This window comes from Sinocyclocheilus rhinocerous, unplaced genomic scaffold, assembly GCF_001515625.1.
Source record: "Sinocyclocheilus rhinocerous isolate Xijiao unplaced genomic scaffold, SAMN03320098_v1.1 scaffold588, whole genome shotgun sequence".
NCBI classification, from domain to species: domain Eukaryota; kingdom Metazoa; phylum Chordata; class Actinopteri; order Cypriniformes; family Cyprinidae; genus Sinocyclocheilus; species Sinocyclocheilus rhinocerous.
In genome coordinates this window covers 1,245,760-1,262,714 of record NW_015635063.1, presented here as the reverse complement: position 1 = coordinate 1,262,714, position 16,955 = coordinate 1,245,760, and the positions used below count along the sequence as shown (strand labels likewise).

At 39.7% G+C, this 16,955-nt stretch overlaps 1 protein-coding gene across 1 annotated transcript in view; it reads left to right on the top strand.

Annotated features, from left to right (window-relative positions):
* ptprfa (protein tyrosine phosphatase receptor type Fa) overlaps nt 1–16,955 on the top strand; it is a 207,242-nt gene that overhangs the window by 155,552 nt on the left and 34,735 nt on the right. The window contains exons 15-19 of the mRNA XM_016560916.1: nt 5,430–5,575; nt 8,561–9,142; nt 11,706–11,803; nt 11,890–12,146; nt 16,301–16,382. Coding sequence (XP_016416402.1) covers nt 5,430–5,575; nt 8,561–9,142; nt 11,706–11,803; nt 11,890–12,146; nt 16,301–16,382 — 1,165 coding nt within the window. The remainder of the gene's footprint in view (nt 1–5,429; nt 5,576–8,560; nt 9,143–11,705; nt 11,804–11,889; nt 12,147–16,300; nt 16,383–16,955) is intronic.

Below are 16,955 nucleotides of genomic sequence, written 5' to 3'. Positions count from 1 at the left end.
ATTTTGGTTTATATAGCTAATTTTGCCCTTCATGACAACTGTGAGGAGGGTGATTTTTTTATAACTCATCTATTTAAATTATATTAAGCCTTAAAATTCTGCATAATTAAGGGCGTGGCCACTTGAGTGACAGGTGGATTGCCGCTGCTATCACCACCGTCGAGCTAGGAGGGCGTGGTTTCAGCAACCAGCTCCACCCGCGTTCCGCCTCTTTGCCCTTTTTCGATTATACGAGAGTGACGTGCGGTGACGCGCTGCCAAGATGGCGACGGCCCGCTCTGCCCACTTTAGGCTTCAAAAATGCTCTTCAGAAACCTATGGGTGACGTCATGGACACTACGTCCATGTTTTTATACAGTCTATGGTTGTGGGATGTGGGCATGCGGCAGGAATACGGCTCCATCTGCCTCGTGAAATACTGCGTGTGTTGTGATTGTAGACAGGAGACTCCCAGCTCCTTCATTCTCTCTCTCAGTCTGTTCAAGTGTTTTCTGCGATGGTTTTGTGAATTGGTGTTCTGCCACTGGGGAATGAATTAACATCTTTATGAAATTTCACACAAATGGATTTGTCACTAAAATCTTTTAGATTTATCTTCCCTCATGTCTCTGAAGATAAGAGCCTGCACCCTGAAGATGCAGTATTTATACTACACAACTCAAATGCATCGCTGCTGTCTAACTCTCTCTCTCAATCTCTTGTCCACCGGGAGCTTTGATTTTCCATTGAATGAAGCTGTTGATTTCACCTGAAGCTCTGCTGTTTTAGTAGAGGGAACTTTAGATTAATAACTGGTGGGCCGTGACCCAAAAATGAGTCCCTGGTCTGTTTTGATAGGGTCACAGAGTGCAGGGAAAAATAATTCTGAATGCACATTATAAAATGCAACTAACCATATAATTGTGTTTATACAACAGTTGTACTGAATCCATACAGCCAATCTGTCTATTATTTGAGAGGATTTCTTCAGTTCTCTTTTTGTAGGTTGCATTGATGCAACAGTAGATGGCAAAAAGTGAGTCAAATGAATCATTCATTCAACCAATTTGTTCAAAAACTCAGTAAGGATTGAACATGTGTCTCTTTTTTTATAAACTGCTGTATAAAAGCAATACAGCAGTTTTGCTATCGTTTTAATTTTTTCACACGTTTGATTTGGTGCTCTTTCTTCTTTGATATTGCTTAAATATTTATTTAAAATCAGTAGATTTATCAACTTTCAAAAGGGTGAAGAATTCTTTATGTTCTTTATGAATTAAAAAATTGACTTGCCTAAAATATATTTCCAATTGAATCAATATCAAATCAAATAGTAATACCCAGCCGAGAGTGACGTGCGGTGACGCGCTGCCAAGATGGCGACGGCCCGCTCTGCCCACTTTAGGCTTCAAAAATGCTCTTCAGAAACCTATGGCAGGTGGATTGCCGCTGCTATCACCACCGTCGAGCTAGGAGGGCGTGGTTTCAGCAACCAGCTCCACCCGCGTTCCGCCTCTTTGCCCTTTTTCGATTATACGAGAGTGACGTGCGGTGACGCGCTGCCAAGATGGCGACGGCCCGCTCTGCCCACTTTAGGCTTCAAAAATGCTCTTCAGAAACCTACGGGTGACGTCATGGACACTACGTCCATGTTTTTATACAGTCTATGGTTGTGGGATGTGGGCATGCGGCAGGAATACGGCTCCATCTGCCTCGTGAAATACTGCGTGTGTTGTGATTGTAGACAGGAGACTCCCAGCTCCTTCATTCTCTCTCTCAGTCTGTTCAAGTGTTTTCTGCGATGGTTTTGTGAATTGGTGTTCTGCCACTGGGGAATGAATTAACATCTTTATGAAATTTCACACAAATGGATTTGTCACTAAAATCTTTTAGATTTATCTTCCCTCATGTCTCTGAAGATAAGAGCCTGCACCCTGAAGATGCAGTATTTATACTACACAACTCAAATGCATCGCTGCTGTCTAACTCTCTCTCTCAATCTCTTGTCCACCGGGAGCTTTGATTTTCCATTGAATGAAGCTGTTGATTTCACCTGAAGCTCTGCTGTTTTAGTAGAGGGAACTTTAGATTAATAACTGGTGGGCCGTGACCCAAAAATGAGTCCCTGGTCTGTTTTGATAGGGTCACAGAGTGCAGGGAAAAATAATTCTGAATGCACATTATAAAATGCAACTAACCATATAATTGTGTTTATACAACAGTTGTACTGAATCCATACAGCCAATCTGTCTATTATTTGAGAGGATTTCTTCAGTTCTCTTTTTGTAGGTTGCATTGATGCAACAGTAGATGGCAAAAAGTGAGTCAAATGAATCATTCATTCAACCAATTTGTTCAAAAACTCAGTAAGGATTGAACATGTGTCTCTTTTTTTTATAAACTGCTGTATAAAAGCAATACAGCAGTTTTGCTATCGTTTTAATTTTTTCACACGTTTGATTTGGTGCTCTTTCTTCTTTGATATTGCTTAAATATTTATTTAAAATCAGTAGATTTATCAACTTTCAAAAGGGTGAAGAATTCTTTATGTTCTTTATGAATTAAAAAATTGACTTGCCTAAAATATATTTCCAATTGAATCAATATCAAATCAAATAGTAATACCCAGCCCTATTGTGTTAATAGTTCTGCATAGGGATGCACCGATACCGATACTGGTATCGGTATCGGGCCCGATACTGAGCTCCTGTACTCGTACTCGTTAAAATGCCCCGATACCAAACGCCGATACCACACAGCATGTGATAAGCGCCATATTCAAGCAAAGAAACACCGACAATAGAACAACAGACAGCAGAAAGGAGTTAAGGGTGTCTACTACGAAGTATATGTATGCAATAAATAAAACATTCAAATAGATTTTGGTTTGACTGTATCTATTTGATAAATGAAGTTAACCAGCTAACATTATACATACCCTTTTGGTTTCTATACCCAATATTTAAAAAATGTACAAATGCAATAAAAATACCGGTATCGGTACTCGGTATCGGCAAGTACCAAAAATAAATGTATCGGTATCGGGCGAGTACTGGAAAAAGTGGTATCGGTGCATCCCTAGTTCTGCATATTGATTAGCATGGTTCAAATTTAGGTTTAAGCATTTTTAATGAAGTTTTATTTCATTTTAGTTTTAGAAACTGCCATGTAGCCGATATTCTAAACAAAAATACAACACAAAACAATAGCATTTTACATATTTGAATGTTTTACCATTATTATTTATTACCACAAAGCTTGTCAGCTTTGTCTTTTGATCAGTTCATTAAAGATAATGTGCTCTAAAACATTGCACAGGCTAAAAATTCTCATGAAAATTCTAACTGGTGAAGCACTTGAAAGTCATTGTTCAGAAGGCGTGTGACTCTTGTGATGCTGGCAGCCTCCATCTCTCTTCCTGTGCCCTATATATTTACAGAGGCTGATGTTGAGCTGTCATGTGCAGCTCTGCCCTGTTAAAGCTCTCTGTCTGTATGAGGGTCTGTCTGTTTCTGAGCCGTCCCTCCATCTCTCTCTGTTGCCTTTTCTTCTTTATTAATGAGTCGTGACAGTGATATCACTCTAAACAGATAAAGAGGCGTCTCTCTCAATGGTGGCCGGCTCTGGTAAATTCTGTGTTGCCACAGGCAGCCTATCCATCATGCCTTAATGTGAAATGTTGAAGTCTTCCCACTTTTCAGGACTCAATGACTCCCCAAAACACATGCCAGAGATAAGACGGACTACTCGAAACAGGGAATAAAGCAAAAAGTAAATGCGCTTTTTGAGAGAGGGACCCCTGCCACGCTGCAGCTTCTAACTAGCATTTAAAAGCGTTAGATGATTCACGCGTTCACATTTCCTCTGATCTCCTGCAAGAGAGAGAGAATCTGGAATTGTGGGCTAGCTGTGAAATGATAATTAAAGTCAATGTGAAACTCTGTTTGCAACCTATTTTACTTCTGCACGATGATGCATTTCCAGGTGAAACTGGATATTCAGTGAGAAAAAATGGATGGGATGGGATTTTATCCGTCGGAAATGGATTATATCATGAAAAGTGGGAATTACCTGCCATTTCTTTGTAATTATTTGTGAAATTTACTTGCTATTTTTGAGTGAAAATTGTTTCAAAGTAAATCCCACTACAATTTTTTCAGTGTATTAATAATAGAATCCGTTTTGATTTCATAATGCGTTTAAGGATGCATTAGGTTTAGAGTAAGAGCGAGAATGACTGTGTTGTCTCTGATGGTTTGCTTTTTTCACCATGTTTACGATAAGTTATAGTTTATGTGCATGTGAAATAGTGAAATTTATGAAATCTTTGAGCATTTCACAATTTCAAAGACATCTGTACAGTGCGTGAGCATGAACAGGTGTTGGTTTGGTGGATTTTTTGTACTACAAACATCTGAGCATGTTTGCTATTTTTCATTCCTACAAATACATGTGGGAGTGTTTTTTCACTTGTTCCAGATTTCCAGCCTTTTTGTGATGCTAAAGTTCCCCCTGAAAATGCAGACTGCAATATGTCACACGTCTATGTTCAATAGGAGGAAACTTCAGAAGGGTTTTGGTAAATATTCACGGCCTCCTGCCGTTCTTCCAGACACAAAAAGCATCCCCACACACTGAAACAAAACACCTGCATCAGTTTTCCTCATTCTTGCAGTGTTTTGCTTGAGATGACTATCTTTAGATGCTCTGATGGTTTTTTCTGTGTTTGTTTTATCAAATGTACCAGCTCGAATCTGTCAGAGGAAACTAGATCTACAAGAGCAGTACTGGCGAACTGGCAGACCTGGTTGTGGAACGAATAAAACTAGAATTATGACCTTCTGAAAATGATGTAGTTCTCAGGGAATAAAAAACAAATTCACATTAGGCACCAACCATATCACACGTTCATCATGCTGTAAAAATGTAGACTTTAAAGTCGCTTCCACAGATTTCTTCAGCCCTGCAGTGAATGAACTCGCAGAAGAGCCTTTTATGCTTCAAAAATCCTGCATTGATCCTAAATTAAATCAGCTGAAACTTCTTGAAACTTTGCATGCTGAACGAGTGTGGAGAACTTATCCTTGAATTATAAAGACAGAAAAGGAGCAATTTCTGAAAACATCTTACCGCTTATTGACCACAAGAAAACAGGATTATATGATCATTTACACCCTAGACGAAATAAAACTCAACATCGTCTGGCTTTAAAAAGATTTGATGTGACTGATAGGAAAGTGAGAAGCACCATGACCAGGTACAGACTGGAAATTGAGACAAAGCTTCATGTCCTGACTGAATGCTTAAAGTTTAATGAAAACCTTGAAATGAACTTCAACAATATTAAACAGACATGTCACAACTGTGACAGCGCACTGAACGATGAAAAAGGAGCAACAGCACGGTATGTCTCTGCCTGCCATCGTTTGACCTGTCTTTCTCTCTCTCTCTCTCTCTCTCTCTCTCTCTCTCTCTCAGGAGGCCATCATCACAGGCCTGCTGCCTGAAACCACATATTCAGTGACTGTGGCGGCGTACACCACTAAGGGAGATGGAGCACGCAGCAAAGCCAAAGTGGTGACCACAACAGGGGCCGGTGAGATTGTGTGTTTAAGGGTTCAGTGAAAGTTTAGGTGCATTTAGAGGTAAAAAGTTAAACTGTAGTTATGATGTAAAAACTCCACAAACCTTCAGACTCAAGCCCACAATGACCTCACAGTGACCTCAGCTGTCACTGTAGCTGTATTTGTATACCCATTTCATCATCTGAACAGTCTGGCCGAGTTATTGTTAATTAAACAGAATTCATTCTTTTTTATCCATTTAGTTCCTTACAAAATGAACTAGAGTGAAATAGGGTGAACACGATATCGGGGAAAAAAATGAATTTTTACTCTGAAGACTTTGTTTTGAGTGTGAACATCCTTTAAAGATTGAAAGATTTGGGAAAAATTTGGGTGTCCACACACATTGGTATACCTCTACAAGAACCATCTCAATCCTCTTTCTGTAAATAAGTGAACCAAAAAAAAAACAACTTTCATTTGAGTTTTCATAGGTCAAATCCCCACTGTCTGATAATATAATATAAATAATTTTTACTGTGATCATTATTAAAATATTAAAATAAGAAATATATTACAAAACATCATTATTATAAAAAATAAATAATTTAATAAATTCTAAAAACATTATAGCAGTAAAATTACAGGACTAATCGAATTTTCAAATGTTAAACCATCAAACTTTTATTTTGGCGGTTTTCCTGCAAATAAATACATGCACTGCTGGTTTCAGAGCCAAGTGCAGCACTTTGTTCATCATTTACATGCATTCAGCTCGTGATATGCTGTTTCAGCATCTCAGAGTGGCTTGATTCACAGTAAATGAACAAAACCACTGAAACAGTATATCATGAGCTGCACGCTTGTAAATTAACACAGTACTGTGCTTCACTATGAAACTGATGCATCGCATCCATTTATTTAATTAAATTGCAGCCATATTGCAATTTTATTTCATTGGTGCAGCTAGGCCTGGGCGATTTTCCTGATTTTATCAATTAATTCGAATTTAATGTTTTACCATGATTTTATTTTGTATAAATCAAGGAATCATGATTTTGAATAGAAATATTACCAAACGTTAGAATTAGACTCTTTGTCAATATGCCAATGATAACAGTAAAGAGAAAAGAATAATCCAACTGCATGTCGGCGCACGTGATTTAACAAGTGATTTGTTTATCATTTAACAAATTCATGTGTGACGCACTTGGAATAGAATTTTCTTTAACTAGAGCATTAATAAAGAAAAAGTTACTTGAATCATGTTGTGGTTACATTTTCAAGTTGACTAGTTAAAAATCGTAAAAACCGAAAATCAGTCGAACTCGTTCGGAAAAAAAATCAAGATTCAATTTTTTTTGCCATATCGCCCAGCTCTAGGTGTAGCCCTACACCACAATACCATAGTTACTGAAATCAAACTGTGTAAAAGGATAGTTTAACCAAAAATTTAAATTCAGTCATCGTTTACTCACCCTCAAGTTGCTCCAAACCTGTATGAATTTCTTTCTTCTGCGGAAGATATTTTAAAGAATGTGGGTAACCAAACAGTTGCTGGTCCAGAAATTATTTGGGTGTTTTTGGGTGAACTATCACTTTAATTCAGCATTAGCCTTGACTGCAAAATAACAAATATTCTCTGACAAATATTCTCCCATCTCTGTCACTGGTAGTTCCTGGCAAGCCCACCATGATCATTAGCACCACCATTGGGAACACAGCTCTGATCCAGTGGCAGCCCCCTAAAGAGATGGTGGGCGAACTGATGGGCTACAGACTGCGCTACAAGCGTGAAGAGGAGGAGACCTACACCACCCATGACTTGAGACGCACCGACGACCACTTCACTGTCACCGGCCTGCACAAGGGCGCCACCTACACAAGCTCTGCAAATATTAAAATAAGAAATATATTACAAAACATCATTATTATAAAAAATAAATAATTTAATAAATTCTAAAAACATTATAGCAGTAAAATTACAGGACTAATCGAATTTTCAAATGTTAAACCATCAAACTTTTATTTTGGCGGTTTTCCTGCAAATAAATACATGCACTGCTGGTTTCAGAGCCAAGTGCAGCACTTTGTTCATCATTTACATGCATTCAGCTCGTGATATGCTGTTTCAGCATCTCAGAGTGGCTTGATTCACAGTAAATGAACAAAACCACTGAAACAGTATATCATGAGCTGCACGCTTGTAAATTAACACAGTACTGTGCTTCACTATGAAACTGATGCATCGCATCCATTTATTTAATTAAATTGCAGCCATATTGCAATTTTATTTCATTGGTGCAGCTAGGCCTGGGCGATTTTCCTGATTTTATCAATTAATTCGAATTTAATGTTTTACCATGATTTTATTTTTTATAAATCAAGGAATCATGATTTTGAATAGAAATATTACCAAACGTTAGAATTAGACTCTTTGTCAATATGCCAATGATAACAGTAAAGAGAAAAGAATAATCCAACTGCATGTCGGCGCACGTGATTTAACAAGTGATTTGTTTATCATTTAACAAATTCATGTGTGACGCACTTGGAATAGAATTTTCTTTAACTAGAGCATTAATAAAGAAAAAGTTACTTGAATCATGTTGTGGTTACATTTTCAAGTTGACTAGTTAAAAATCGTAAAAACCGAAAATCAGTCGAACTCGTTCGGAAAAAAAATCAAGATTCAATTTTTTTTGCCATATCGCCCAGCTCTAGGTGTAGCCCTACACCACAATACCATAGTTACTGAAATCAAACTGTGTAAAAGGATAGTTTAACCAAAAATTTAAATTCAGTCATCGTTTACTCACCCTCAAGTTGCTCCAAACCTGTATGAATTTCTTTCTTCTGCGGAAGATATTTTAAAGAATGTGGGTAACCAAACAGTTGCTGGTCCAGAAATTATTTGGGTGTTTTTGGGTGAACTATCACTTTAATTCAGCATTAGCCTTGACTGCAAAATAACAAATATTCTCTGACAAATATTCTCCCATCTCTGTCACTGGTAGTTCCTGGCAAGCCCACCATGATCATTAGCACCACCATTGGGAACACAGCTCTGATCCAGTGGCAGCCCCCTAAAGAGATGGTGGGCGAACTGATGGGCTACAGACTGCGCTACAAGCGTGAAGAGGAGGAGACCTACACCACCCATGACTTGAGACGCACCGACGACCACTTCACTGTCACCGGCCTGCACAAGGGCGCCACCTACATCTTCAAGCTCTGCGCCAAGAACCGCGCGGGAAACGGAGAGGAGTACAGCAAAGAGATCAGCACCCCGGAAGACGTGCCCAGCAGTTACCCTCAAAACCTCAGAGTGGTGGGCCTGACGACCACCACCACCAAACTGGCCTGGGACCCTCCGCCTCTGCCCGAGAGGAACGGGAAGATCATACGCTATGTGGTGGTGTACCGTGACATCAACAGCCATCAGAACCAGACCAACGGTACCGCCGAGACGCAGATGACCATCCAGGGTCTGCAGCCAGACACCACCTATGACATCAGAGTGAGGGCGTTCACGGGTAAAGGAGGGGGTCCCATCAGCCCCAGCATCCAGAGCAGAACCATGTCTACATCCATGCCTGGTGAGTTTTTAAGGAGCTCTGAATGACGTCCATTTTCATTATCCGTTCTTTAACGTCTGCATTCATCCATCAATGCTGATGAAACCGCACTAAAATACTCTTGCACTGCAATTCAGAAGTGATGCTGCACCATTGTTGAATCTATAACATCATAATGAAATGATGTTTTAGTTGAGCTGTGGGTTTGAATTGAATTGTGCCGTCTGAATCGAATTTGATGAGAGTGGAAAGAAAGAAAACCCATCTTTTATTGCGACATCTTCACAGGTTACACGTATTGCACATAGTCTGAATTAGGCACAAATCAGTCTAATGAGCAGTTTTTTCAATGAATCAGTCACAAATCAGTCAGTTGTAAAGCAGCTCCTTCAAAAGTTCTAAAAGAATTGTTAATGGAATCATTAAAGAATCAAAATTGGAATTCAGAGGTTGCTCAGAGGTTGCTCTTGCATATCTCAGGAGCTTTAATGGAGGGCTAAAATATGTTTTAAAAATGTACTTTGTCTCAAATATTGGTGCTTAAATTCATTAGGAGAAATAAAATAGTCACAGATTGTTGTCAAATTGGAAGAATGAAATGTGTGAGATATTTGTATCTCTTCTAGACAGTGTTAATTTAGTATCATTGATATAATATAGTTTTTTTATATATTTTATTTTATATTTTCTGTTTTCATTTTAACTTTAGTTCAACTTTTAGTAATTTTGTAGTGTTTTTGTCATTTTATTAGTTTATTATTAGGATCTCTTCTAAACCTCTAGACAGTGTTATTTTAGTATCATTGATATAATATAGTTTTTAAAATATATTTTATTTTATTTTTATATTTTCTGTTTTCATTTTAACTTTATTTAAACTTTTAGTAATTTTGTAGTGTTTGGCCAATTAGTGTTTTTAATGCTTTTATTAAGTTTAGTTTAGTTTATGTTTTGCAAGATTTTTTATATTTTCTTTTATTTCAGTTAATGTTTATTTCAAGCAGTGATGATGTTTTAGTAACCCTGGCTAGAGGGTTTCTATCTCAGGAGAAAAATCTGAGAAGCAGGAGATTTTGATTAATTGTCAAACAAATAATTGCAATTAACGATTTAACTGTCTGTTTTGCGAATGCTACTTAGAGTATAAGCCTAATACATTATTAATATTTTACTTGGAAAAACCATCTCCATTTGATCTCTGTTTAATCTCATTGCTGCTTAGAAACCAGACTTTAAAACATTAGGGATCTCATCTGTGGTTTTTCTTTGCTAATGATTTGGTCCAATGAGATTTCACTGTGTGAGGAGCTTCCCAGTGCAGTGTGATACTAATAGAGCCAAGCGACTGAAAAATACCTGACACTGACGCATGGTGCTGTGGACAGTCACAGCTGTTAGGACAAAATCGTCAATTATCTTGGACAAGATGTGAGTCAGTGTGTTCAGCGGTCATGAAGTTACATCCAAAATTCTGTTTCTATCGAAAATGTGTTACATTATAGATGTAAAGTGTGCATTAAAATACACTCAGTAGAGCAGATGGTTGGAGAGGAAGCAGACGTACGGTTTGTGGACTGCAGTCACTGCAAACTCCACATGCAGCTTGTCTTCTGCTAGAAACATGAAGGGTTAGTTTGCCCTTATGTTGTTCCCAAACTTCTGTCTGATTTTTTGTCTTTCTTCCAAGGAACATATGGACTAACAATTCACATTCTGCTTAACAATTGTTTCTGTGTTCCATAGGTTTGGAACCAGGCCTGTTGTGATTATTGATTAACCATCTGATCATAGTTATTTGATCTAATTGCAATTATTTGAAATAACCATTGAGATTTGCCATTCAAATAAGACATTAGGCAATCAAGGGCTAACATACGCAATGGCCAAAAAATGCTCTGGTTTTACTATTATTTAACATTTGCATCATGCCGAACATTCTTGATCCTTAGAATTTCACACACAGTTGATGATTTTATTTTATATTTATTTTATTTTATTCAGGTTTGCTTAGCTCCAGTGTGAACGTAGTGGACTAATATTACAGACATAAAGAGAAATAGTTTAACTTTTAGAATATTGTTTTCACAGCATTAAAGAAAAAACATATGGGTCTATTTAATCATGTTTGAAAGTAAAATAGAAATTATGTATATGCTTATACTTTAAGTGGCATCAGCAAAACAGACAATGAAATTGATCATCGCAATTATTACTTTGACCATTAAGCATCAGCCCAAAATTCATTATTTGGAACAACAAGGGTGATGAAATAATGAGTGAATATTAATTTTTGGGTGAACTGTCCTGTCCCTTTAAATATGTTTGCGGAGATGGCATCTCCATTATTTCTCCGTGTTCTGACTTCTCTACTTCCCTACAGCATAAACCACATGCAGAGAGCATATAATTGGCTTTGAATTTTCATGTGTGGTTTGAGATGAAGGTCTTGAGATGTTATCATGTACAGCATGTTAATCAGTGCAGTCTCGTTACACAGTGATGCAGTTCTTCTGTGTATCACTGAGCCGGTCTGGAAATATGTCTGTGACATGCAGTAACTCTTTTATTCTCACCTCCTCTGCAGAGTTCACTAAAAACTTTGGTGTGAAAGCTGTGATGAAGACCTCTGTCCTGCTCACGTGGGAGGTGCCAGAAACATACATGTCCCAAGTGCCTTTCAAGGTGAGATGCAGCAATTGTGAAATAGAAATGCAGTGTAAAATGAATGTCATTGTGTGACAGTTAACCTGTGCGCCCCCTGTTGTCAGATCCTGTATAACCAGCAGAGCGTCGAGGTGCAGGGCGACCTGAAGAGGAAGCTGATCACGCGCTTGCAGCCGGACACAGATTACTCCTTTGTGCTGATGAGCCGAGGGAACAGCGCCGGCGGACTGCAGCAGCAGGTCTCCATCCGCACCGCCCCGGACCTGTTCACCACCAAACCGGCCCTTTACAAACAAGATTCAGAGGAGGGCGGCAAACTCACCATCACACTGCCCAAGGTGCACAACAGCGCCCTCGTCAGGTCAGTCTGAGAAACATAACGCCATAAAACATAATTCCATAACCCATAATCTTCTGCAGTCGTTAATGCTGTACTGATCATGAAACTGCTTTCATCATTATAGCAACCATGAATCTGGATCTAGCAGCTCCTGAATTGGAGTGAAGCATGGCACTGTGTTAATTTACACAGAAGCCGCTCATGATCCAGTGTTTTCAGTTTGGTTCACTGCTGAATAAAAATGCTGCCGCATAAGCTCCATCTCTGCAAGTGCTATGAGTTTCGCTTAAAAAAAGTGCATTTGAAATGCAACGCACCAACCATCTTCCCAAATTTTTAATTTATAAATTCTCTCTCTCTCTCTCTCGGTTGCCATCGAAATCCGATGACGACGTCCACGCCTTTAATGGTGAGATCTTTGATGGCTAAACAGTCCTATCCTGGACCCACAAACTCGAGAACATCTCTGAACATCGTCCATGATGTAGCTGGCCGTATAGCACTCTGCGGGGCAGTCGACATGGGGGCATCCTTATCACGTGCCCGAACCACTGCAGCCGGCGCTGGGTGATCATGGCCTCAATACTTCTACAGTTGGTCTTTTTAAGTATTTCAGTGTGAGACACACGATCATGCCAGGTAACTCCCAGAATGCGCTGAAGGCAGCTTATATGGAAGTGCTCTAGGGACCTGATGTGACGGCTGTAGGTTACCCAAGCTTCACAGGTATAGAGGAGGGTGGTGACACAGACCACTTAGTATACGGCGACCTTTGTGGAGGGATGAAGATTCTTGTTGTGAAAGACTATGCCGAAGTCCCCCAAAGGCAACTGATGCCTGTTTAATGCGGCTCTGGATTTCGTTGTCGATGCCACAGTCCTCAGCGAGAATACTCCCCAGATATTTAAAAGATGGCACTACTGACAGCTGTTCATCCCCAACAGTGAAGGCAGGAAGTGTGGGTGGGACATTGGTACTCCATTGGCAAACCACTTCTGTCTTGGTGGTGTTGACAGTGAGCCCCATCCTGCTGTACGCCCTAACCGCCACAGCAAGGACAGTTTGAAGGTCCTCTGGAGTATGGGCCACAAAAGCACAGTCATCTGCATACTGCAGCTCCAGGACCAGCTCTCTACAGAGTTTTTTGGTTGCATGTAGCCTCCTAATATTAAAGAGGTTGCCGTCTAGTCTGAAGTCTACTGCTATGCCACTGCTATTTTCAATCTCGTTGTGGAGAAGCTTGGTGATACACAGGAGGAAGATGTTAAAGAGCACTGGTGCTAGCACACACCCCTGCCTCACCCCTGTGCACACAAGGAAGGGCTCGGACTCTTGTCCGCCTATGGACACTCGAGCAGTCATCCCATCATGGAACTGGCGGAGGATGTTAACAAATTTATTGGGAAAGCCAAACCTGAGGAGTACATCCCATAAGAGCTCTCTTTGCACAGTGTCGAATGCTTTTGAGAGATTGACAAAGGTCATAAACATGTCCTGATGTTGCTCCCGGCACTTTTCCTGAAGCTGCCGGGCTGTGAAGATCATGTCGATCGTGCTCCTATTCTTCCTAAATCCACACTGTGATTCAGGCAGCATTGACTGACAACATTATGTGTGATGTTGTTAATACTAGAGAATAGAGAATATTAGAGTCTATGAAGCATCACCTTGGCCAGGCAGGACCTTACCACCCACAGAAAGGAGTGATAGGCCCCTACTATTGCCGCAAATGGCCCTGTCACCCTTGTTCTTATAGATAACAGCAATATTTGCATCTCTCCATTGCTGTGGGATGTTCTCATCAGTCCAGGCCTTGATGATGTACTGGTAGAGGGTGTGCATACATATGTACCTCCCCTCCTTCAGTAGCTCAGCAGGGATATTATCAGCGCCAGTGGACTTGTTCTTAAGGGAATGGACAGATGATAGAACCTCCTGAAAGGTTGGTGGCAGTCTGAGATCGTGGATGGGAGGAAGTTTTGGCAGTTTGTCTGCATCAGAATCCTGATTAAGCAGGGTGTCAAAATGTTCAGCCCACCTCAACAGGATACTATTTTGGTCCTTCAGAAGTGCTGTTTTCAGGGAAGTGACGCAGCGATTTGTTGGTCGTAGATGGTTTTGACAGAACTCTTCCACTCTTGCTTGTTCATCCCCGGGCAAAACCCGTGGCGCGACTCGGCAAAAGACAATATAGAACCCTTTATACTATCTACAGTGGATGCGGACAGTAAAGTGATGCCGCCGTATATTTCTGACGTACAGATGTACTCCAAGTGCTCGGCTGTTTCTGATACGAAGGACAAACAGATTTTCCAAACATTACACCTCTTCCACTCTTGCTTGTTCATCCCCGGGCAAAACCCGTGGCGCGACTCGGCAAAAGACAATATAGAACCCTTTATACTATCTACAGTGGATGCGGACAGTAAAGTGATGCCGCGGTTTCTTTCTGACGTACAGATGTACTCCAAGCGCTCGGCTGTTTCTGATACGAAGGACAAACGGATTTTCCAATCATTACACGCGATGTAACATCCAGTATAGTCAGCCCCAAGCTGTTGCGGCGTTGAGAAAATTCCCATGATGCAAAGGGTATTACAGTTACTTACTGTAAAGCGAATTTGCAGTATTATACTGGGTGATATACAGTAAATAACTGTAGAAATTACAGAAATGTCTAACAGTGTACATTACTGTACATACATTGCTTGTAGCCTACATTAAGTGCCTTGACAATAAGCAGAGAAAAAAAAAGTAATGTTTTCTTTTGCATTTACTGACATTTGATGTCAAAGTAAAAGCAACCATAATCATTACTGTTCATCTAATGCAGCAGTGTTAGCACTTATTCCTCATTGTTTATCTTAAAACAGCTCAGAGATGAAATGTGTCGGCTCTCAGGCGATGTTTGCAGGAGTCTCAGAGTTCAGCCAGCGCACGTAGACAAGAATCCTGTTCCTCTTTGGGCAAATATTGGACCGTTGTGTTTTAGCAAGACTGAGGCTGAAGGTTAATACTCAAACACTTCCCATCCCAGCTCACAGGAGCGTCTCACACGGGTTTAGTTCACTGCAGCGAGCTGGATTTGATGTAATGCGGTGCAGTCTGAGCCAACTGAACGCTGCCCGCAGGATCGGTTCTGACCAAAGACAGCACAGAAATGCTTTAATTAGAAACTACCAGACGTATTTCCTCATCAAAGCCCGAGCAAGATTGTTAGCGGCAGTTACATCAGACGTTATAGACATCACACATATCAAACAATGCTCTTGCTTGGGCCTGACATGAGAGTGTGGGAATTACTCACCCGATAATTGGGTTTCAAGTGTTTGTTTCAGTCATTGAACGAGCCACAGGCTGCATGGCTGACACAGATTCATTTAAAAATGCAATCAGTGGTATAATGCCCAACCAGACTGTTTCATCACAAACAAACGCACTGAACCTGTGATAAAGCACAGCTAGAAAAGTTTGTGAACTCCAGAATCTGTCTTCATCAGAGATGAAGAGGGTCATGCTTTTCATTATCAAGTTCTGTTGTGTGTGAAACGGGTCTAACTTATGAACAACATCGTTTGAGTCGTGTAGTGATGACCTGAGGTGTGACAGTAATGAATAAATAGTGAATAAACACAATCATTTAAAAGATTTTCTTTTATTTAGCAAGAATTCATTCAGTTGATCAAAAGTGACAGTAAAGGCATTTATAATGTTACAGAATATTTCTATTTCAGATAAATGCTGTTCTTTTGAACTTTCTGTTCATCAAAGAATCCTAAAAAATCAGGATTTCCACAAAAGTATGAAGCAGCACAACTGTTTTCAACATTGATAATAATCAGAAATGTTTCTTGAGCAGCAAATCAGCATATTAGAATGATTTCTGGAGGATCATGTGACACTGACGACTGGAGTAATGATGCTGAAATTCAGATTTGATCACATACATTTCTTTTTTTAAATATATTCACATAGAAAACAGTTTTTTTATTGTAATAATAGTTCACAATATTACTAATTTTACTGTAATTTTGATCAAATAAATGCAGCTTTGGTGAGCAGAAGAGCCTTCTTTCAAAAACATTAAAAAAATCTGCCTGACTCCAAACTATATATGCATGGTAAGGAAAAATTGATCATATTGTTAATTACTTGTTTCTTTGTTTTCCTTTTAGTTGGTTTTATATAGTGGTGGTGCCAGTAACTACATCCACTCTACGCCGTTGGGAAAACCCAGAGGATATGGATCTGGATGAGGTGAGTTTGTGATGATCATATAAAAATAACATAAACAGATGTTTCACACTCTGTTAGCTTATTTATGTTATGAACATACATCACTATGATGCAACTATTTTGTTGTTCCACTTGTTATTTTTCACGTCTCTCAGTTCTTCTGCATCTGTGCATCAGCTGTTGAGACACACAGGCACTTTGAGGACTCTTAATATGCTTCACTTGGCATTTTTGCGTTTTTGTTATTACTACTAAGCTTTCGGGCTCCAGCATAATTCTGCTTTCTCATGAGTTTGCTTGCTCTCAATAAACTATCGTCTGCAAAATAGGGGAAACTTTTAAGGTGCTGCCTACTGAATATCAAAATGCAGCGGCGCTGTAAAAATCACAATGGTGTCACCAGCATTTTGAAACAGCCCGTTTTCACGCAGCCGTTCTCCCCCGAGTTGCCCCTTATTTATGAGCGTTGCCGAGTCAAATGAGAGGTGTATTATTGGATCGCGTGTTGTGCTGGTGTTTATCACTGCACTGATATTATACTCGCTGCAGTCCTCGTTCTCTCTGCTGCTAGACTCCATTTGTTCAGCTGAAATC